At 41.8% G+C, this 24060-nt stretch overlaps 1 protein-coding gene across 6 annotated transcripts in view; it reads right to left on the bottom strand.

The window, feature by feature from the left end:
- The window catches only part of gbf1 (golgi brefeldin A resistant guanine nucleotide exchange factor 1), a 142424-nt gene that overhangs the window by 54628 nt on the left and 63736 nt on the right, over nt 1-24060 (bottom strand). For all 6 annotated transcript variants that reach the window (XM_088086837.1, XM_088086838.1, XM_088086839.1 and 3 more), the window contains 4 exons: nt 21672-21803; nt 8910-9028; nt 7838-7946; nt 3835-3895 (listed from right to left, as the gene is read on the bottom strand). In XM_088086837.1, coding sequence (XP_087942963.1) covers nt 3835-3895; nt 7838-7946; nt 8910-9028; nt 21672-21803 — 421 coding nt within the window. The remainder of the gene's footprint in view (nt 1-3834; nt 3896-7837; nt 7947-8909; nt 9029-21671; nt 21804-24060) is intronic.

Genomic DNA, 24060 nt, shown 5'->3' with positions numbered 1-24060 from the left:
CACTCAATGAGTTAAAAATCCTCCTCCCTACAAACAGTTTTTCACCTTAGGAGCTCTTTTAAGGGCTGAGATGCTTTGTGAATACCTTTCAATCGGATTTAGAAATACTTGATTATAGACTATTGATCCCCGGGGGAACCTGCGGACCGTTACAGTCACTCTGACGCCCACAGAGAGAATTACAGCAGTAGAAATAAGTACCAGCACTCATAAATAAGAATATAAAATATAAAATAGAAAGACAGTAAGAGCAAACAATTGGCACAGTGTGTTAATATTTAAATCTTTAAAAACCTTTTAGGATCTACTCTTAACTTCAAGGGGAAATTCTTAGAAAACACAGAATTCTAAGAATTTTCTTAGAATTTCGTCAGCTGGAGCAACTCTTTGTGAAGCTTTGTGAATAAGGCCCCAAATGTTCACTTGTGAGATGGTTAAACAAAAGCAGCTTTTAAAAACTTATGATTGATGAATCAACCAATCCATTCACTTCTAAATGTCAGTACTTATCTCATCCTCTACTGCTTTGATCTGAACTTTTTTTTTTTTAAATCAAATCTGTCTATAGTCCCCCAATGCAATGGAAAAGCAATACTTCATTCCCCAATTCATGACCCCTGTCATGTATTTGCTTAACCCGAAACAGATGAAACAATGAATACAAAGGAATGTAGAATACATTCTAAGCTATGAGGCTGCAGAGGAGCCAATATCACAGTGGGAATCTCAACGTTGTAAACCTGAGCCATAAATAAACGTTTGCAGCGTCTGATGAGCAATCCTGAATGCTGTTCTCAAGGCATCACAAAAAGAGACAGAGAATGTGTGTGTGTGTGTGTGTGTGTGTGTGTGTGTGTGTGTGTGTGTGTGTGTGTGTGTGTGTGTGTGTGTGTGTGTGTCCTTCTAGGTTTCTGTGGACTTTAAAGCTTTGCTGGAAAATGAGATGTCACCAGCAGCCACACACACATACACACGGACAAACAAAAAAAGGAGGCGGCAGCCCCCTCCTGACATTAACTCAGCGTTAATAGAGTGTTGTCTTGCGAGCACGATTATTGGATGATCTGTGGGTCCAACAGATTAGCATGCCTAATACTTTCAGCAGGCAATCTAAGATTCCTTCTGAGGGGCTGAGAGAGCTGCTGTTCATCATTCTCTGATGAGGGCTGGGGGGGTTGGGGCAGCCCAGACCCTCTCACATCTCTATTATCCTGGCTGTGTGGACAAATGGGGGGCTGGGGGCTGAACATGAGCAAATTGAGATGTGGGCTGTGTGTGTATGTGTGTGAGCAGTCTCAGAAGATGTCATAAAAAGCCCACAACAGATTTATTTCTGCTGTTCCTGTGCAGGGACGCCTCTGCTTATGACTGGCCACCATGCTTCTCTACTTCGAACGTAAAAGGACATGATAACAAAGTGCCACACAAGAGTCCTGCCAATAAAGAAACACAGGCTAAGAACGCTTGGCAAAAACCAACACTTGACTTCACTGGAGGGAAGATAACCCTCAAATCCTGCATCAAATAGTGGTGGAGGAAACACAGATGCCTGCAGAGAGCAGGTGAATAACAGCTTTATTTTGAGCTCTGTTTGTTCTTCAGGTGTGCTCCTTCACATTCAGATGAGCACAACACTTCTTATGGAGCTCATTTTCCTCATTGTTTCTGTCTGGAATCGCTGGCAATGCTAATCCTGTGTGTGTGTGTGTGTGTGTGTGTGTGTGTGTGTGTGTGTGTGTGTGTGTGTGTGTGTGTGTGTGTGTGTGTGTGTGTGTGTTTGTAGATATGCTTCTTAGTATTTATGGGGTTGGGAGCTGTGCTATTGAAGCAGAGACCAGCTTCATCTATATGCAGATCATGCAGTGTGCAGCTCAATTGGCTCATCCCCTTGTCTGTGACTGAATGTGACTGGCACTCTGATACATCGGGATGAGGGAGGGCTGTGTGGGGGGTTATGGGAAGAGAGGAGCTCTTATGCTAAATGCCAAAGGAGAAATCATGTTATGGTATTAGTGAATCAGTGGCCCATTGACCCTGTGCACAGTGCAAAATGAAATGCATGAGCTTCAAGGGGAATAATGAGGCCTGAGAGACAAATATATGCAGAAAACTGACAATCTCTAATCCAGAGGTGATGAAGGAGTGCAGCAGCAGGCTGGCCTGCTCTTCCCTTGTGAGAGACAACTTGAAACTACCCCTTACTTTGCTGTTCCTTAAGATAAAAAAAACACTTTGAAGCAGCACCCAAGATTAATTTCTAGACCTAGAAAAAGTATTTTTGATTGCTGTAAAACGTCAATACCTGTTTTCAACTTGAGAAAATTATGCAATGCTGAAGATTGGCACACTTGGGACCCCGCCCCCACCTGCCACCCAGCACACAAGGCACCCAACCATGATCCCTTTCCCTGCGGGTGGTGGGCCCACAGGGTGGCGGCTACATGTGATTTCTTCGGGCTGAGCCTGACCAGGCCCCATGGGCAAAGGCCTGGCCAACAGATGCTCGCCGGCAAGCTCTTTCCCCAGGTCTGGCTCCGGGGGGGACCCCAGTGACCCCATACCAGGCGAAGTACCCACATCCCGAGAACGCTGTTTCATCATAATCTTTTTTGAACTGTTCTTAGTCTGGCCCCCGAGAACACTTTGCCGTGGGAGACCCTACCAGGGGCTAGCAGCCCCAGACAATACAGCTCCCAGAATCACAGGGGCATGCAAACCCCTCCATCACGGTAAGCTGGCGATTCACGGAGAAATTTATTTAAAAAAAAATCTATTTAAAAAAAAAAAAAACATGGGAAGAAGACTAAGAGCAACTAAAGAAAAAATGACACAAATATAAGAACAAAATAGTATTTTTGAAAAAACGAAAGAACATTACCTGAAAATGAACAGAAATGTTAAAAATGAAAAGTAAAAAAAACTAAACAAAACACAAAAAAAAATTTATAAAATAATAATTCTGTAATATCATTTTAAATATATAATTATTATTTTTATAAATGTAGTTTAATGGACATTTTCTCTCGCTTTAAAATGAAAGTGAAAAATACACACCCACAAACATATATATATAGCAATGGATTTAACAAAAAATTTTGTCAACCTGATTTAATTTTTATGAAAATGTGTTTTTGATCAGTGGACTGCTTAAGTGGTCGGGGGTCACCACTTTTTTACCGCTCTTGTTAACAATGCCACTAAACTACTTATACCCTGGTGCTCAAGATTTTCTGTAAATGAACTCAACAACTGAATTGTGAAGCAGAAGGTTTGACTAGGTTTCATACATCGTTTTTTTTTGGTCAAAGATTATTTGTTTGGCATTTTGCCTTTGTTAGACAGTACAGAGACAGACCTGTCAGGGTGGAGAGAGAGAGAGGGGAAGTTAGGCAGCCAAGACCTTGAGTTGGACTGGAATCCGGGCTGCCTTTGAGGTGCCAACATGCCTACTTGAGGTGTGTACGCCAACGACCGACCTACCAGAGTGCCCCCATTCTAAGAACCTCTATTAAAATTAAGTGCTTTGTAGCAGCAACCGGACTCTGCATCTAATTGAGACCTGTGTTTATTGCCACACACGGCTAGTCAACGGGACTCTGTCTTTCACTGAAGTTTAGGGTAGATTAGATGAGATGAGATTAGACAGTTAATTTGACAGAACAGTACTTAAATAAGCACTATTTTTTATGTATACGAAAGAATGTTGTGTTAGTGTACTGGGTCCTAACCTCTCAAGGAGAGGAAACTCCTTTTTTTTAAATTAAGTGTAGCTGAACACAAACATCTAACTTTAAACTGCACCCAGGTCAATCCACCACTGCTCCATTCACTTACCTTGAGAACAGTAGCTGCACCATGTCGACCAGTGTATGTTCAGCTGACTTTCTGAGGAGCTCTGCAAACACACAGGTCACACAGACATTAGAACCAATACAATGAAATACAGAAGCAAGTACGACAGAGACATTGAGACAAACATCCAGGGGAGTCTAAAGAAGCACGAGCTATGAGAGCTGAATCCAGAGGAGTGTCACCTCTGACAGCTTAACTCGACGCAGGCTTCTGCAGGATGTTTCTGATGTTTCTGAATTTAAGGCTGGCTCCCTTTGCCTTCTTTTACCATTTTTTCCAAATAAAAACACCCACTTAGCTCTTATCAGAAATCAGTGGGATGTGTTAGAGCTGCTACTGTTGATATCAATAATACTAAAGGGGTAGTTTGGATTTGTTGAAGTTGGGCTATATATAGTGAGCGTAACATGTTAACCACTTCACCTTGCCATCAGACAGCCCTTTCCAGCAGGGATCACTGTCTTAAAAGCCACCTGACTCCTTGGACAAGAGCTGTCATTTCATCTGACAGAACACTAGAGTTGCTAGACTACTGCTGCCTCGATTGGTTCTATTGTTTGTGTTTTTAAAAATTATTATTTCCCCAAGGGGGAGAGAGAAAAAAGCCAAACAAAGCCATAGCTACAGCATATAGCATACTCACTTCAGATTGGGCTGCAACAGTTTCTGTCCATCTCTGACACTGCAAGATCCCCAGTCTTTGTGAAATCTAATTCTGTAGCTAAAAACTCTGACACATTGTCAGAATTCAGTCATCAAAATGCATTTTCAAAGTATTTTAGTGAATGCTATGCATTAATCACTTATGACGCGGTATACATTCTTATAAATGCATGAAAATGATTGCACTTTAGTTAACACCTACAATAAAACATTATGATGATGCATAAATTATTATAAATGCATCAATATGTACCCCACTTTACTTCACACATAATAATCATAATAACTTATGATACAGCATGGACTGTATATTACACTACGAGTCCTTACTACAGTTGGTTGATTCACTTTGAATGCCGTCATAATGCATTATAGATGTGGTCTTCATAGACAGTGTTGCCAAAAAGATCAATAAATAATGAACGCACTGTTACGGTGGCTGCCGTTGCAGCTGCATTTAGTTGTCCCTTTTTCCCTGTTTTCCCCCTTCACGTTCTCCCCCCTCCTTTTCCCTCACTTGATCCTTCTGTGTGTCCTGTGTGTGTGTGTAAGCTGGTGGGCGTTACCCTGGTTGGCGGCTGAGATGCACCTGCTTCAAATCAGCTCATCACCAGCAATATATAAGCCTGGACTCTCCACCACTACAGTGCCAGATTGTTCCGTCTCTACCGGTGATTCTCGGGCCTCCTAAACTTTTGATCTCTCGCGTTTTTTGACCTCATGTTGTTGTCTTGCCTTGTGCTCACTATTGTCTTCTGTTGTTTGCTCAGTTCTCCTGCGTCTCACTGCCTGCCAACCACGCCACCGCTACCACAAACCTCCATGCCAATCATCTGCTTCAGGAAGCCTCCGATCCACCTTACTCAGCCTGTCCTCGTCTCCAGACCGCCTGCCTGCTTCCTTCCTTGAACTACCTTCATTTCTTACTCCAATAAATCCTGTCTTTACACCACCACTAACTCACGTATCTGTTTTTGGGTCCGCCGGAAAACAAACTCTAACAGAACAATCTGGTCACAATGGACTGAGCAGAAAACGAGCGACTACTCCAAGCCCTCTCGACACAAGTCATCATGGACGGACGCAATGAACAGGCGTTCCAGGACATAATGGAGGCGCTCCAGGTTCTAACCTCCAGTGTGGTACAGCTTGGCGGCCGCATGGATCAAGTCGCCATTCTGCTCTCCTTAATCTCACCCAGTGTTAACGCTCCTCCGTCTGCCTCGTCACCAACATCTGCTACGGCTGCCCCTCACCCCCAGCCTAGAGAACCTTTCATCCCCATACCAGCAAAGTATTCAGCTGATTTGGGTAGGTGTGGCTAGTTTATTCACCAGTGTAATTTAGGCCTGTCCTTTATGCGTTAGATGAGTCCAAGATTGCTTTCAGAATGAGTCTGCTCACTGATAGAGCTGCCATGTGGTAAGTTGCTATCACTAAACTTAACTCACCTGTTTGTCAGACCAACAGTGCTTTTGTGGCAGAGTTGCTTAAGGTTTCTGAACATCCTGTTGAGGGCAAAGAGACATCACAACGTCTATTGCAGTTAAAACAGGGAAGTAATTCTGTGGCTAATTACGCTATTGATCTTCGTATTTTGGCTGCTGAGAGTGGGTGGGATGACAAGGCCTTGCAGGAAGTTTTTGCCAAGGGATTATCAGAGTGTGTTAAGGACGGGTTAGTTGCCAGGGATGAAACCATTTCCCTTGAAACACTTTTTTCTCTCACCATCCACCAAGATAATAGGTTATGAGAGTGATGTACGGAGAAGGATAGCTCAGGGACCTGACGAGCCCCTGCAGCTGGGCCGGATGAAATTAACTCTACAAGAGAGACAAAGACGCTTCCAGCAGAGACTCTGTATTTACTGTGGGGAGTCTGGCCTCTCCCACTGCCCCAAACTGCCAAAAGGGCAGGCTCATCACGTTTGGGGAGGACTCTGATGAGCCAAACCACCATCCCATCTCCCACTGGCTTCAGGCTTCAACTCCAGGGCTCCCTCCACTGGCCTCAACATTCACTCTCCCCTCAAGTACTCATAGACTTGGGTGCAGATGACAACTTCATTGCCTCTGACTTAGTTATGCAAGTGATCACAACCGAGACTCTTTCCGCTCCTAAGGACTTTTTTGCACTCGACGGTAGACAGCCCACGTGACCCATCGCAATGTCTCTCTGATGCGTCACATTTCCGGTAATCATAGTGAGCCCATTTCTTTGTACGTCATTGCCTCTTCGTTAGCTCCAGTAGTCCTTGGTTTACCTTGTTTAAAGCTGCATAACCTAGACTGGACTGTTTTCAAGATAGTTAGTTGGAGTGTTTTTTGCCATTCAAACTGCCTACGCTCAGCTAATTCTGTTGACTCTCCCATGACTTCCCCTAAACCAGAAGGCATCGACCTCTCCTCTGTTCCTCCCAACTACCATGACTTATGTGAGGTGTTTAGTAAAGACCGGGCTCTCTAGCGACTCTCTAGCTGTTGGTCTCATCATCCCGTCCTCCTCGCCAGTGGCGGCATGTTTTTTCTTCGTGGCCAAGAAAGACACCTCCCACGGCTCCTTGTATTGACTACTGTGGGTTAAATGAGATCACGGTGAAGAATAAATATTCCCTACCACTCAATGACATTTGGTTCCCTGCAACAAGCTGCCGTCTTCTCCAAATTGGATCTGCGGAACACCTACCATCTCATCCGGATCCAAGAAGAAGATGAATGGAAGACCGCAACAACCCCCTGGGTCATTTTGAATACCAGTTTTCCAAGCCCTCATTGATGACGTACTCTGTGACATGCTCAATCATTTTGTGTTTGTGTACTTGGACAATCAAGAAGAGCATGTTCAACATGTACAGCTGGTACTCCAGAGGCTGCTCGAGAACAAACTCTTTGTCAAGAGGTGTGAGTTTCACATCGCCTTAGTGAGCTTCCTGGGATTTGTCATCGGGCAGGGACAGATGAAGACGAACCCAGTCAAAGTGCAGGCGGTCGCTGACTGGCCGGTTCCCACTACCAGAAAGCAGCTTCAGAGGTTCCTCAGGTTTGCTAATTTCTATTGCAGATTTATACGCGACTACAGTCATGTGGCTGCACCCCTCACCCGACTCACCTCCACCAAAACCCTTTTCTCCTGGCCCCCCGATGTAGACTCGGCTTTCTCCCGCCTTAAGAGATTACTTAAGAGAAACACTGTGTGACAGGATGGCCAAAGACCGTATGATAACTCCATGCAGAAAAGCCAAAAGATGTATTCGAATACGAGTTGATATAGACAAATTGACAATATAAAAAATAGAGGTTGCTGAGTGTTTGTTGCAACTCACCACTGAGGCGCATCTCAAAACAGATCCTGAAGCAGGACTGCATGATCTCGCACACAGACTCGTTGGTCAGATGAGCTCCGACTGGTGTCAGCAGCAGAGTCCTCAGCACCTGAAACACAGGTCACATCAGTCCAAGGTCATATCCATCAAGTTCATCTAACAAGTCATTAGGATGAAAAATTCAAGCTATTAACATACTGGAACTGTCAAATGAAATCATACTGCAACTACTGCAACTACTGCTGCCTTTCCACCTCAGACAGATCCTGTTTAATACCACACGATCACTCAAAGAATTGTGTCCCTGTCTCTGTTCCTGCTTGCTTGTGTGTCTCTGGCTGTATCTGCTTCTCTCTCTCTCTCTCTCTCTCTCTCTATTTAGCCATAACTGACAAGCATTGTTGAAGCACTGGATGCATATTTTATCATTTGTCATGATCAGATCATTTATATCATATCTAATCGATCAGATTCGTTCGCAGCTCGTGGAAAAAAAATAGACCAGATGCTGAAACTATCAAGTCAAGTCAAGTCAATTTTATTTATAAAGCCCATTATCACAAAACACAGTTCACAGCAGAGGGCTTTACAGCATATGACATCCCTCTGTCCTTAGACCCTCACATCCTATAATGAAAAACTCCCCCAAAAAACCCCTATAACGGGGGAAAAAAATGGTAGAAACAGGAAAGAGGAGCGACTGGGGAGGGATCCCATTTCTAGGACAGACAGACGTGCAATAGAAGATGACAAACTAACATATAGAAAAAAGAAATAGAGAGAATCACTGCATATCATGACGCAGGGTTCATACAGGATGTGAAATGAGTGTGTAGCGCAAAGATTTTTCATGGAGCGCCAGCAGCATGCTTTCAGTGCCTGTGTTGAGTAATCAGATCAGATCACTATCAGAGTAATCAATCAGCATCCAATCTATTTTTTGTGCGAGTAGCTAGCAAAAAAACGGATTAAACACTGATTCATTTGTACAGGGATTGACACAACCTGAATGAACCTCATTTGTTCAGACCTTCAGGTTAGACCATTGTAGTTAGTAGTGAACATTTTATACCTGTAGAATTTTCATCAGGACGACTTCATCGCTGGCAGGGTCTGTTCCCACAAATCTAGCGTGTGTGACTGCATCGGCCATGTTCTCAATGGCTTCTGCTGCTGCTTCATGGTTGGCATCTGCAAACACACCAGAAAATCACAGTTTTCTCAGGAGGCTGACTCAGAAAATTCAAACTTGATTAGCTTGATATTGACAGCTTTTGAAAGGAAAGAACACTTAGAGGAAGCCATGTTACTGGAAGCAGCTGCACTCTCAGGTGAGAATTACTGTGCGAATGGAAAATCTGACAAATGATCTCACGTTTGAAGCCAACTCAAATTGTTTTTACGATTACCCTGCAGCTGAGGCAGTGCCAGTGTAAGTGTGGATTACATTCAGTGGCCACCTCTGGTTTGTATACCTCCACAATCCAAAACAACTGCTCCGTGTTAAAACATGATAAACCAGAAAACATGATAAACCAGAAAACCTTTTAGTGGAAGGTGCTTCCAATGCCCATATACATACTGCATGAGGAAAGTCAAATCGTTGTGTTAGTCCAACTAAAATTTGACTTTTTAAGTGCATGTAACATATGTTTGTCCGCCTGAAATTGTACTCAGTCAAATTTCTCAAAGCCAGACTAACACACCTAGATAATCCTGCTGGGCATGGATTTACTTTTTCATGTGAATGCCTCAACTGGACTTCAAGTGGTCTAGGCGTTCTGCACATGCGTCACAGTCCCTGTGCCAGGTTTGACCTAGAACTCAGACAGCATAAATTCGTAGAAGAAAGCCAAAAAAACAAAAGAAAAAGAAGAAGCAAAGAGAAAAAAAAGCAAGACATGAAGTATGTATAAAATGTACAGCGCTGACAAGTCATTCATGTTTTCAGCGTTCAACATGCAATCTGTTTGCTAACTTGTTTGGTAACTAGCTGTAGGGAGCATATCTCCGCCTGCCATGGTGGACTCGGACATACTTCCATCAATAAATGGTTTCTCTCCCGATGCTGGTATACTGGAACAAGGACAGTAATCAAACTAAATGGCCTGAAACGTACCGACTATAATGCAGTTCTGTGCAACTTTAAAACTAACTACCAACTGCAACCGCTCTGGGTCTGACACACACTGAACATTATAGGCTTCAGAAATGATAGAATTTTGAGCTGACACGTTTGGTCTCTTCATCGGTCAACCAATACATCAAGACATTGCCTGAGAACTTGTCGTGGGCTCTGGCAATTTGTGATGGTCATGGTCAAACCACTCTGGGCCAGATATGACAAAATATCAGATTGCATCACCATTCCAACAGTAATGTAAATGCAGTTTGAGGGGGCATTTACATAGCAACAGTTCCTGCATGACACTTAAACTTTTGTTGCGGTTTGGCACAAACACAAACTTTTGAAAGTGGCTTTCATAGCGTAATCTTTTGCAGAATGCTGCCCCTTCTGTCGCTGTGTAAACTGGCCTTGTGCAGATCCTGTGAGAACGGTGATGTTACAGCCCCGCTTTGCACATATGTGGTTTTCTTCTATGGTGTGCCGTTACAAAGTTACACCACCAACCACTAGCCTAGCATGCATACTACAGTGTTTTTTGTAGATCCATGTACACAAGGATCATTCTAATAATGTAATCATATGAACCCAGATTTTTTTTAAACTGCAAAGGAAAGACTTTTCCATTTTTAGTAGAGCCATTCTCATCTAAACATGGCCTGAGATTGTTGGTAAACTCAGGAACCAAGAACTCAACACATAATAAAAACTGGACAAATCTGGTACAGTCCATCCACACTGTCTGTCAAACCCTGGGATCTACTGGCCAGATGTGGCCTTTGTTGGGGGCAGGCTGGGACAAAGTGGCTGTCAGAGCAACAGGAGCCAGTGTTTTTGAAACCTGAGAGGCTGGCCAGCTCTCTGCCTGGAGCCAGCCTGTTTTCCTTTCCCATCGCCCTCAGGAGCAACAATTCATTAACTAATAAGCACGGGGGGTGAGAGAGGGGAGCAGAAGCCTCGAGGAACAGACTGAGAAAAGGAGGTGCAGAAGAGGATTTTCCAAGTAAAACAACAATGAAGCCTGTCAGCATGAAGACTGAGAATTGTGGAATAGATGGGTAGCCCAGTGACACTGACCCTTTCTATATAGAACATGTGCTTTTAGGTAGATAATAACTGATGTTACTTCTTAAACTGCCCACATAGCAAATGTTTGGGTCATTTATGTAATTGGCAGTTGTTGTGAAGACCTGGAGTGCAGACAGTATATCAGTCAAAAGTTGGTTAATGGCTGAGAGCTGCTGTATGCGTGGCTGAGGCCTTTGAGACAAAGCAATGCCAACATCCCTCCAGAGGCAAGATTGACAATGAGCAGGGAAGTTGTACTGAAATCATCCAGTGTTCACACACAGAGACTGAAACCACACAGGAATTTAGCAGAATGTCAGAAGTGATATAAAACACTAATCCTTCTCTTGGCACACAGTCTACACAAGCAGTGTCCAAAGGAAAGGGGGAGGGGGGGCATTGTTAAAATAACACTGAGAGAAGGAGAGGCTCAATATGAATGTGTGTGTGCCTGAGGGGATGTGAGCAAAGTCATAAGGGGTTTGAACCAGCTGCCACATGAAGCAGTTTAAGTAATATCAAACTGTGGCCACAGAAATCAAAGAGGTGGCGTGAGTGAGAGCCAGCAAAAAGGCCAGAGTGGCAATGCACAAAAAGCTATCAAGCTGCACTCTGCATGAGGGCCAATACTTCTTTAGAAACCAAACAAAGGGACTGCTGCTTTTTCCATTGTCACAGAAGAAAATGAGTTTGTTCACCTGTTCATCTTCTGAATAGAACAAGATCTCCTTTCAGCCCGGCTGCCCTGCTCCCATCTTCAGCTACACAATCAGCATGCACAACAGGAAATCCATAGAATGCATGTATTTATTAGATATGGGGCACTTTGTGCCTTTTTATTGAATTTATTTTGAGAATCAAAATTGGCCACATACAATACTGGCAACAAACAGTTTCCAGGAAAGACAAGGGAGAATACAGCTAAAAAAAAAAAAAGGCAACGTGGCTAATGCAACTATATGACACATAACATAAAACATAACTGTTATGTACATACAGCATCTGTGTACAAGTCAAACTGTAAACAAGAATATAACTGCAATGACTGCTGGAATGAATGATGACTGGCTAATGTACTCAGTTTCTTTATAAACATGAAGTATGCTGATATGCATACATGTTATTACCACCCAATTCATGTATATAAAGTCATTCAATACGTTTCTCATTTTTTAATTTTCAACTAATAACCCAACGTACAAAAAACCAAAGTGCACATGTTTTCAAACCAAACCAGAACTAGGAACCCAAAAGAAGCTACAGATCACAATCGACTCAGTTTCCGGTTTTGCCGGTCAAACCGGCTGAACTGACATTTGTAATAATGACACATCCAGCAATTTTAAAAGTAGCCTACCACAGCACTAAATCAAAGTCAAATTGCATTAGTAATAAGCAATATGACAATGTGATAAATATAATATCATGTTTGTAAGTTTACTAATGGCGCAACTAGTGTCATACTAAAAACGCAGGGTTACTTGTGGATCCTTAAGTCTCCAGATGTAGGATGGGAGCCAGAGCCTTCAGTTACCACGCTCCTCTTTTATGGAACCATCTTCGAGGTTCAATCAGGGAGACACTGTCTCCACTTTTAAGGGTAGACTTAAGACCTTCCTCTTTGATAAAGCTTTTAATTAGGGTTGGCTCAGGTTGCCTGGGCCAGCCCCTAGTTAGGCTGACATAGGTTTATCTGCTGGGGGACTTTCTAGGATACACTGAGCTCCTTTTTCCTCCTCTTGCTCTCTCCATCTGCAAATGTTCATGTCTTTTTATTGCATTACATTAACTCGGTTGCCTCTCTGGAGCATTCGTGCTGCCTTGTAGTCATAGATCTTGGCAGAAATCTTGGCTGCGCCTGGATCGTGGTGATGGCTGTGCTGATGCTGTGACCCTGCCTTTGGCCGTGCTCATGCTGTGGCTGCACCTCTGGCTCTCCTTGATCGTGGACCTTGGTTGCACAGATGCCGTGATCCTGCTCAATGCCACCTTCTATTGCCATTATTATGCGTAATGCCTTGACTATTACTATACGCAACTTATCAACACCTTCAATATTTGCTATCATAGAGTGCATTTAGTTATTTTACGTCTATCACTTCTGTATTATGATATGTTATTGTTACCATTATTGCTGTGCTTCTCTCCCCCATTCTCTTTCGCTCTCTCTTTCTCTTTCCTCTTTGTCATTACTGCAATTTAATTGTTATTTACAACATCTAATGCAAGTCTGTCCATCCTGGAAGAGGAATCCCTCCTCAGTGGCTCTTCCTGAGGTTTCTACCATTTTTTCCCCTCATTACAGGGTTTTTTGGGGGGAGTTTTTCCTTAGACGATGTGAGGTTCCAAGGGCAGCGCGATGTCGCATGCTGCTAAGCCCCCCAAGGTAAACTGTGTTTTGTGATAATGGGACTTGACTTGACTTGACTTGACTTGACTTGACTTGACTTGACTTGACTTGACTTGACTTGACTTGACTTGACTTGACTTGACTTGACTTGACTTGACTTGACTTGACTTGACTTGACTTGACTTGACTTGACTTGACTTGACTTGACTTGACTTGACTTGACTTGACTTGAATTGAATTGAATTGAATGCGGCACAGTGGTGTCATGGTTAGCAATGCTGCCTCACAGCAAGAGGGTTACTGGTTCGATCCGGGGTGGGAACAAAGTCCGGTCCTTCTGTGTGGAGTTTGCATGTTCTTCTGTCCACTCACACTCCAAAAACATGCAGGTCAGATTGATTGGTGACTCTAAAATGCCCTCTGACTGTGAGCGTGAAAGGTTGTCTGTCTATATGTGTCGGCCCCGTGATAGTCTGGTGACCTGTCCAGGGTGTACCCAGCCTTCCGCCCAATGACAGCTGGGATTGGCTCCAGCCCCCACCCCCACCCCTGTGAGGACAAGTGGTTACGGACAATAAAAAAAATGAATGAATGAATGAATACAGGTCCTGTGTAATTTACTGCCAAGCTGAGGCTCCCTCTGCAACATGAGAGAGATCAAATTTCAGCAGAGGGGGAAGGGGGACGAGCGGCTGCACTGTGTTTGGTTAGCTTTTGGGGTGATAACAGGAGACATGACAGGATTAGTCTATTAAAAAAACTAAAACTGCACCAATATGACAACGTTTTAGATTCGAAGCCGATGAAAGAGCTGTCCTTACTGGCTTGGACGCTGTGTTACTATTTATTCCTCTTGCTTGCTTTGAAAGCGCTGCAGTCAAAAGGACTGGCTGATTTCTGATTCTAGCAAGTGTTTGGCTTAATATCAAACCAGTTGGGAAATTTTAACACCAGCCCAGCCCTACTGCAAACAAACACTTCCATTCAGTTTGCTGGTTTTAAGCAGGTTATTCATCATTTTGCAAAACTTCAAGTCTTCAAGTCAAATGTTGCGTGTAGACAAACTAAAAGTAATGTTACTGCATTGTTGAAATCCCTTCAAATGGAAACCTAGTTTTGTCATGTCATTTTTTTCAGACCCTGTGTTTGGAGCTTCTCTTTGTCTCTAGAGGCTTATCAATGTCAACCCTGTGGATTACTATCCTCCTCCCCTGCAATTTTGTTTTATTTTATATAAAGGGGACCTCTAGCTATTAAGTGCTGTATTTTTGGATTTGTATCACTTTCAGGGACCAGTGTGTAGGATTAAGGATGATATATTGTCAGAAATGGAATATGATATAATAAAGATGTTTTCTGTGGTATATAATGACCTGAAAATAAAAAATGTTGTGTTTTCATTACCTTAGAATGAGCCGTATCGACGTAGGGAGCGGGTCCTCATCTACAGAGATCACCATGTTGCACCATGTTTCTTCAATAGCCCAGAACGGACAAACCAAACACTGGCTCTAGATAGGGACATTTATGCTTTTCTCATTGGCCAGTAGATGTGCAGCGATTCATTGACTAATCATTTAGACAATTCTCTGAGTAATCTTTCATGCAAAAATGTCAGAAAAAGCCTACTTCAGCCTCTGAAATATATAGAGATTTCCTTCCCTTGTTCTGCTTTAGATCACATTGAAATGAAAATCATTGGGGTATAGACTGACAAAACAAGACAATACCGTGGGTCTTTAGAAACTCGGATAGACATTTTTCAAAATTTTCTGACATTTTATAGACAAAACCATAAATCAAGAAAATTAACCAGATCAATGGATAATGAAATGATGAATGAATAGCTTTAGTTGCCACCTTACTGGCAACTGTAGTTTTATACGCTTGGCACATAGGAGTTTTGCTTTGTGACAGCAACACTAGATGCAACTAAATCCTATACACTGGCCTTTTAAGGGACCTACAGGAATGAAATTTTATATATTCTAAGATAAGATTCAGACGGCATTCTTGGATTTGTTTGTCAAACTCAGACTTTATCATTTTAATCAATTAAATTTTTATCTGTCTTTCTCCTTTAAAATGTTTATTATTATTTGTTTTTTTTTACTGTGATGCCATTCTCTTTGTGTTTTTAGCAATGGAGTTTGGAAAGTTTTTTTTTTTTTTTTGTCCTTTGTTGAAAAATATGGAATGTTGCTGCTCATGCTAATTATGTACTTTTTTTAACAGCCATTTTATTCAAGAATAGCAATGTATTGAAGCCTAAAATCACATGCAGGCTACAGCTGTACTCTAAGCTCATCTCTTCTGGCAGTGGCTGCAGTTTAAGCCTCAGCTGAGCCTCGCTTTGAGCCCTGTGTGGACCAGTGACTACGCCGCTGCTAGCAGCACACTGCGGGGCTTTGCTGACTCCGCTGGGCAGGAGAAACAGGGGGAGAATGAAGGAGAAACAAGGGAGGAGAAATGAGCAGTGGGAAAAGAGAGGATGGAGCAGGGATGTGGATATCTGTCAGCACCGAGGCTTAGTTTACTCCTCCCTCTATGCCAGTAGACCTCAGGCCACAGATTGAGAGGAATTACCTCAAATTAAATGAAATGGGGGAGTGAAATTAGTAGCTGTGTGTGTGTGTGTGTGTGTGTGTGTGTGTGTGTGTGTGTGTGTGTGTGTGTGTGTGTGTGTGTGAATATGTGTGCAAGACCATTTCCTTTTCTTTCCTCTTGGGCCAAGACAAGTAAAAAAGAAATGTAAAGTGCATGGGACATATTGGAGACAAGAGGAGAAAAAGGTTGATAGCTTACAAGACAATACAAGACATACAAGACATTAAAAGGTCATGAATCATTCAACAAGTATCACAGTAAAATAGAGATATGTTGTCATCTTACAGAAGCACAACAAACAGCATCTGTCTGACTACAGCAACATAACACAAAGACACACATGCAAACCTAATGCTGAGCAAACTTGTTAAAGAAAATCTCAATCCAGGAGACTTTTTTCTGTTTTCCTTCCAGCCAGGAGATGGCAGTACTTGACAAGAGCAGTGTTGTCGTACTTTCTGCTCTTTCACCACCCAGAGCTACTCAGTCTGTGATATATATTCCAACTTCACTTCACTGAGGATTTTAGCTAACACAATGTGCTGATGAAAGAGTCAGTACATTCTAGCTAACAGAATGCACAAGAATAAAGTCAGTGCATTCTTCTTAGAGCACCAACAGATATGGTTATACTGTCAACGTCTTTATTTATCTTATTATTAATAGACAATTAGCAAAGTATTTTCATGATTTGCTCTGAACTTGAATTTTGGCATTTATTTGTTCATTATCACTTTTTACAGCACTATTTTCCTACTGTATGGGTTATGTTTTTCATTAGGTAGCCTGAATGGCTGTTAAATCCCCATGTTGACTTGCACTACCAAGGTAGTATATTATAAAGCACTATCATTGTACAGTTTAGGATCAATACATATATAGTGAGTTAGCTAGGTTTAACCCTTTGAGACCTGAGCAATTTTGCAGGATTTCTGTCAAAATTAAGGTAAGAAGTTACAAGCAATTAGTTACCAGAAAATTACATGCTATGTAGCACAAAAAATGTAAAAGCAAATATATATATGAGTTAATAATTATTATTATAATAAATATTGTAAATATAGTTAAAAAATCCCTCTCTTTTTAAAACTAATTTTCTGATTATTTTCTTGTCACCTTGTCCATCAATCAAACCAATTCACTCAGGTAAAGATCTAAATTTATTATGAATTATATAACTATATAACTGATGTTGTTCCAGGTTGCAAAGCTAAAGCACATTGCTCCTGGTTTTAGTTTCATTTATTCATTCATTCATTTTCCGTAACCGCTTGTCCTCGCAAGGGTCGCAGGGGGGCTGGAGCCAATCCCAGCTGTCATCGGGTGGAAGATGGAGTACACCCTGGACAGGTCACCAGACTATCTCAGGTCTCCTATAGACAGACAACCTTTCACGCTCACAGTCCCACCTAAGGGCAATATAGAGTCACCAATCAACCTGAGCTGCATGTCTTGGACTGTGGGAGGAAGCAGGAGAGAACCCACGCAGACATGGAGAGAACATGCAAACTCGCCGCCCGCGGACCGAACCCCGTTCCAACCCAGGTTCAAACCAGGTGCTGTGAGGCTACAGTGCTAACCACGACGCCACTGTGCCGCCCGGTTTTAGTTTTAGTTTCATTTAGCTACTCTAATACTGTGCTACTGTAACTTTAAAGTTTTCCATTAGGACTAAATAATCAAATTATCAATTAATAAAATCAATTAATAAATCAAGCAAGCAATCTAAACACTACTGCATCTTTCTCATCCACCAACCTGCCTGACCTTGATTTGGGAAATGTAGAGGGAAAAATAGATGTAACAAATGTCATGTGTGTTTGACATTCTGTAAGAACAAAATGTCACATTACCGGTTACCTAAAACAAAACAGGAATACCTAAAACAAAACACAAATTAAAAATAAAAAGGGAGGATTATTTAAGGAGAATGACATATTAAAAACTTATTGTAAAACTATGTTGTATTTTACAGTTATACAGATGACTAATAATTACTGCTGTGTCTCAACTTAAAAATCTATATCTTAGACACAGTCAGTGGCTTTCATAAAAAATGATGTCTTAAATCTCCTCGGCGAGCCTTGGACACATTCTTCGCTTCAGATCAGGTTTCAATACTCTTTGAACTGGCATTCAATATCACATGCTCATAGCCCTTCCCCTGCCACACTAGCAGAAAAAAGGATGCATGGCAAAGTAAAATAAAAGCAGAGGCCAATGTGTTAACAGGCTGCTGGAGACTCGGTTCTGTCTGAGGAGTACAAGTCAGGATGCGGCAGGGTTCAAAAAGCTGTCCAAACACTGTCATATTTCTTCATCTTTACAACAACTGGCAAATGAGAGACGTTGCCTTGTGAGCAAGTGTGCTTCATCGGCAGCCCTTAGAACAATGCCGATGATATGCTGCTGGTGGCACAGTGGCGTCAGGGTGGGGGGATGGGGGTGGTCGGGCTTAAGGCAGCGGGTGTCAGGTCTGGAGTGACAGACAGAGGCTCTGAGACTGAGGGGGCAATTTGTGAGCCGGTCTTTGAGCAGAAATGGAGTGTACATCTGTGTGAGCCTCAGCATTCACATCCTCATGTATTCAACTCAATGTTTTACACAGACATGCATGACATATTGTTTTTAACAAATGTCTGTTCCAACATGAAATCATTGCATCTATGGCTGCTAACTTTAACAAAGGAAAATATTTCAGACTATTTTAAGGAGCCAAAGAAGCAAGGTACATTCCCAGAAGCTTCTTTTATATGGTGTAAGATAGCTGTCAAAAAGATGCATACATAATTAATCATTCTTATTTGTAATTTTAATCATTTCTATGTCAAAAAAGTTGTTTTACACAAAATTCTGCTGTCATATACTTGAGTCTGTGAAATTGGGTTCAAGTTTGGATTGTTTTTATATGAGCATGAGTGTAAAATCTGTGAGTGCAAAATCTCTACTATGTCTTCACTGGGAGCATGAATCCAAGTTTACGGGTGCAAATCGAAAAGTGCTGAAATGACATCACTGAGGTCACAGTCAGGTCACAGGGAGAGTAATCGATCCACAATTCCTCCAACTGCGCATGCGCATACCCCAGAGGCAAACATGGAGGGCAACAGCGTACCAAGTAGTAGCAGCTCCGGAGAAACATCACAGGTGATGTCAATCATAATGTGCATTACATAGCCATTATTTATTTCATAAAATCAAACCATTATGTATAATATACATTTCTTGGAGTCACAAACTTATTGCTTTAACTTGCAAACTAAAGACATTTACATGCCGATGATGATATCTTAGTGCTATCATTACTGGGATTAAAAGTTGGCCAGTGCTAAGTTATTTTAGTTATTTTAGTTAGCACTGAACTGCATGATATGAAACATATAACATTACCCAAAACATAATGCACTAACCCTATATGTTCATCACCACAGCCTTAACAATCATGCCACATTTGGGATAAGTTTACATGAACCAATAGCTTTGTGATAATACGGAAGGAGTGAGAAGGTTGATATGGAGAAATAAACCGCGACATGGTGAATTATCCCACCTATTACACACTTTACATTTAGTGAAATTATCAATTTGAGACATAATGTTGATCAAAATACAAATTTTATTGAATTATTTTTGCGTTATTTGGCGTATAAATCTGCCCATTGTATCTCTAAAATTCAACTTCAATACCTCAGCCTATGAAACTAATCACTCTACTGATCATTGTATTCATTGTAAACATGATTGTTCAGCGCTTTGAGCTACATTTATTTGTATGAAAGGCGCTATAGAAATAAAGCAAATAATAATAATAGAAAATAATAATTATAAAGCATTGTAATCAAAGGTGGCAAACCTTTCTGGAATACTCATCTATCGCTCATCTATAACTCATCCATTATCTTACACCATACTTTTACAGTGTGCAATGTTCCTGTAAGCTGCGACTCTTATTAAGCCAAGCACTGGCTGCAGCTGTTTTGACAGCAATGTAACATTGACTCAAGCCCTGATATTTAGACCAGCATCTGGTGATGCATGCTCATTTCACACTTAACAAAACAACTGGCAGACACTGGGCCATACTTCCATGATGAGGCTGATGAGGACTGTACTTAGAGCTACAAGTCAGCTTCTGCCATGATGAGAATAGATAATTCCTGGAATTCTTAGACTGGTCTGACCATGAGTAACACAACTGACTAAAACCAGGTTTCCAACAGCAAACTCTTTCACGCTGTCGAGAGCACCAAGATGATACACACACATTCTCAACTGATTTCAGTTAGTTGAAAAAAGCTCAAAACATCCAGAGCAGCGTGCCTGTCTAGTCCGGTGTACCAGCTAAAATCTGTTGGACTTCATGGAAACCAGCTGAGCCGGCATTTGTCATTATGGCACCCTGTGACAAATCTCAAAGTAACCTACATCAGCAACCTGCGCCAACTGCATCGTGGCACTTAGTCCAACTTGTATAGCACTTGTAATAACCTAAATTACTGTGATTGAAATAATATTATATTTATTTATAAATGAGCTAAGAGAGCCTCTGGTGGCTGACAGGCCAAGTGCAATTTAAAGCCAAGCCGAGGTCAGCAACAAGAAGGAGATCAATATACTGTAAAGGTGGGAGGGGGGAGGAGTGGCGCACAATGTGTGTGTTTACCAAAGAGTTCATGTTTTTTGGGGTGATGAGATGGGACATGACAGAGTTAGTCTCTCAAGTTGTGTTACCACAATGCAATGTGGTAACAGTAAAATGAAACTGAATATTACCCTAAACATCAGCTGTTCTGAAGGAAGGGCAAACAGTCATTCTTTGTAATAATCATGTGTGGGAGATGGACGGGGCTCTTTCAGTGTCTCTGTAACAACACATATCTCAGGTGGCGATTAGTCAGAGAGGCTAGAGACTCATCTGGTTTAAAAATGGGCCCAGCTCATGTTGTTTCAGCAGCTGCAACCCAGTGTGGTCTCTTTAACACTTCCTCTGTGAGAATGACATCACCGGCTGTGTGGAGTTCATGAGACTCTGGTTCTGTATTACCAAGATATTTGGACCTTCATGGATTACTGAAGGGTAGAGCTAACAGAAACAGGAACCAGGCACCTGACTCTGAACCATGTTCATTCTAATATGGGGCCATGCTGGTTCTCATCACTTGTAGTTCCAGTGTGGAGGATTTAGTGGCATGTAGCAGTGAGGCTGCAGAACTGAAACTTCAGTGGCTGTTGGGAAAATGCATTTGGCTTTTCTAAAGCCAGTGTTTAATTTGTGTGTTGCGGGCTACTGTAGAACAAGGTGGACTCCACTGAAGAATGCCTGCATAGTATGTAGATAGCAACGGCTCATTCTAAGGTAACGGAAATACGCCAGCTCTTATTTTCAGGTGATTACATACTGATAAAAACATACTTATGAATTTTATATAACTTCTCTGCCAACAGATGCCCTTACATTCCACGAACTGAAGCTTTGACATGTTTAGGAAGTGCCTCAAGCATTTGACATTTGACATAGTACCGCAGGTACATATCCACTAACATTTCAGTCAAAACTAAAAAGTATTCTACCTATAAAGAAAGGTGTGGGGCCATGTGCTATGTAAAACATAGATGCTGGTATACTCTAACAGTTAACTTACCTTAAAAATATCAGTGACATTGTTAATGTTCGGATGTCTTACCTATCAGGCCATAGGAAAGGAACTTGTTGACAGAAGTAAGGGCGAGGCCTGTGATTGGTCCAGTGGTGTCCTCGGAGCGGACCACTTCTAGGAAGGGCCTCAGAAAGACGTTGGGTTCAACATCTGACAGCTCTGAAGAAGACAGACACACACAGAGTCAGTCATGTACACACAACTTGAGATCATGGAAACGTAACTGTTAGCTAACTCTGGACTAATAGTTTCAGTTTGTACTATAAATGATCATTCAAATATACCATGTGAATGATCAGCTACACTGACCCTTCAGTGTAAAGAAAAAGATTGAGACAAAACTGTTTCTCTTTTAAAAGACTTGACGCAAAAACCAGACAATTCTACTTTAAGATATCTCCACTGCTCCTCTGCATCTCCTGTGTCTGGACATCTCAGGGCAAAGACACACCATGTGGGCTTCCTCTGTCAGGGAGGGCTCAGCCTCACACACTGCTGCTCACACAAACAAGCCTCAACAGAGTGGTCAACAGCACTGTGCCTACTTTAATGTATCTTCCCCTGCACTCTATATGACAGTCTATGTAAACAGCACTGCTGCCCTGACAGGGACACAGCAATGACGAATTCACCTCACAGGGGGCTGAAAGCTCACCACTGAGAGAGAGAGACAGAGTGAGAGACAGAGAGACAGAGTGAGAGACACAAGGAGAAAGAGAGTTATTCATAATTCTAGTTACTCACAATTCAAATAACATTAATGCCAATAAAGCAATTTGAAATTGAAATTGATTGAGAAAGAGAGATAGACAGACAGATGGAGAGAGATAGATTGATGGGAAGGTGGGAGAACATAGAGGAGTGATAGCTGAAAGTTACAGAGAGTGGGACAAAGGAAGAGGAACAAGTCAGCTTGAGGAAGTTGATTCAATAAAAAGTTTAAAAAAAAAAGTGAGAATGCTTCAAGATTCAAACTATTTTGTATATTTTCAATATAGACATGAGTGGACTGTTAAGAGTAGAAGCAGAGGGAACAGCTGACCTGGATCTGTCCAAAGTTAAAGAGGTGTTTCACCAACAGAAAATGAGTCCTCACATTAATCTAGGCCGTCCCTGCAGCTCAATAGGTAAAAAACCTACAACTACCAGAATGCACCGGGCCATACGAGATGCCAATCAACACTCTCAATGGTAGCTAACATAATGTGGACTGGCGAATATGGAACAATGGTGGCCTGCTGGTACCAAACAATCTTCTATTCCACTTAAACAGTCACTTAAAACACGTTTCTGTCTCAGATTCTTGGTTTTTATTTGATCAGCACTAAGCCCTAAGAAATATCTTTAATATATATATATATACACACACACAAGGATATTTTGACAGCTTTCAACCAGTTTCTATTCTAAAATGTTTTCAGAAACACACACACACGCACACACACATATATATGTGTGTGTTTCTGAAAACATTTTAGAATATAATAATTAGTTTCAATTTGTTTGTGATATCACAATATTCTGTCTATATAGACAGAATATACATTGAGTATATTCAATACATTGTCAATCCCTTATCATCAGTATTGATGTCAATGAGCCACACCACCTGATTCCTACAGTTTATTAAATCCAGCTGCGGTTCAAGATGCAATAGATCGTCCTGTGTAACCAGTTCCCAGATCATGGAGCTTCTCTGGGCATTCCACTGTGGGAAATCACCTTTGGCCAACCCACCCTGACTTCAAAAGTCTCTTTCTTTCTCTGGAGAATTCACAGAGAAAGGGGGTCAGGAGGGGGAAGCAAAAATAAAAAACAGGTAAAACAACATTTGGGAAAATTAGTGGAGTCACGCATGGCGCTGTGAAATGTTGTGCCAGAAGAGTGCTTGCCACAGCAATACCATGAGGATTATGGCTTTCTTAAGAGCAGCTCCACTGCAGACCAGAAAAAACAACTTGGACATCAAAAGCGACTCGGAGAGTGTCCATCCACTTTCCAAAGTGCATGTGACCGCCATGCACTGGCGTGTGAAATCTAACACCCCTGCAGCTTGTTTAGAAATTAAATATGAAATTATTTGGAAATTTACACAGCCCCTTCATGGGCCGCCAGATCAAGTTTAGGCTTTGCTTTCAAAGGCAAGTGTACTGCTTACTGCTTTAGTGAACATTTTTTCATGTCATGCTTTTATTGTTTAATCTTAAGCAAGTGTTAATTTAGCAACAACGGCAAAAGAAAATAAACACATTTTCCTCTGAAGGAAATGACAAAACATAACCTTGTAAATGAAGTCAAATGAAATGTGTGTTAACTTAAGCGAGTGAGATGGCTCTGCTGTCTCGACCTGTCCATCAGCTGCCAGAAAACTTTTTAGAGAGGGTTTTTGTGTCCCATTACTTTACAGTGTAGTGAG

Source organism: Plectropomus leopardus, chromosome 13, assembly GCF_026936395.1.
Source record: "Plectropomus leopardus strain MGB_pleo_1.0 chromosome 13, ASM2693639v1, whole genome shotgun sequence".
Classification (NCBI taxonomy): domain Eukaryota; kingdom Metazoa; phylum Chordata; class Actinopteri; order Perciformes; family Serranidae; genus Plectropomus; species Plectropomus leopardus.
The sequence above is the reverse complement of the archived record's forward strand: the minus strand, read 5'-3'. Positions and strand labels throughout refer to the sequence as shown.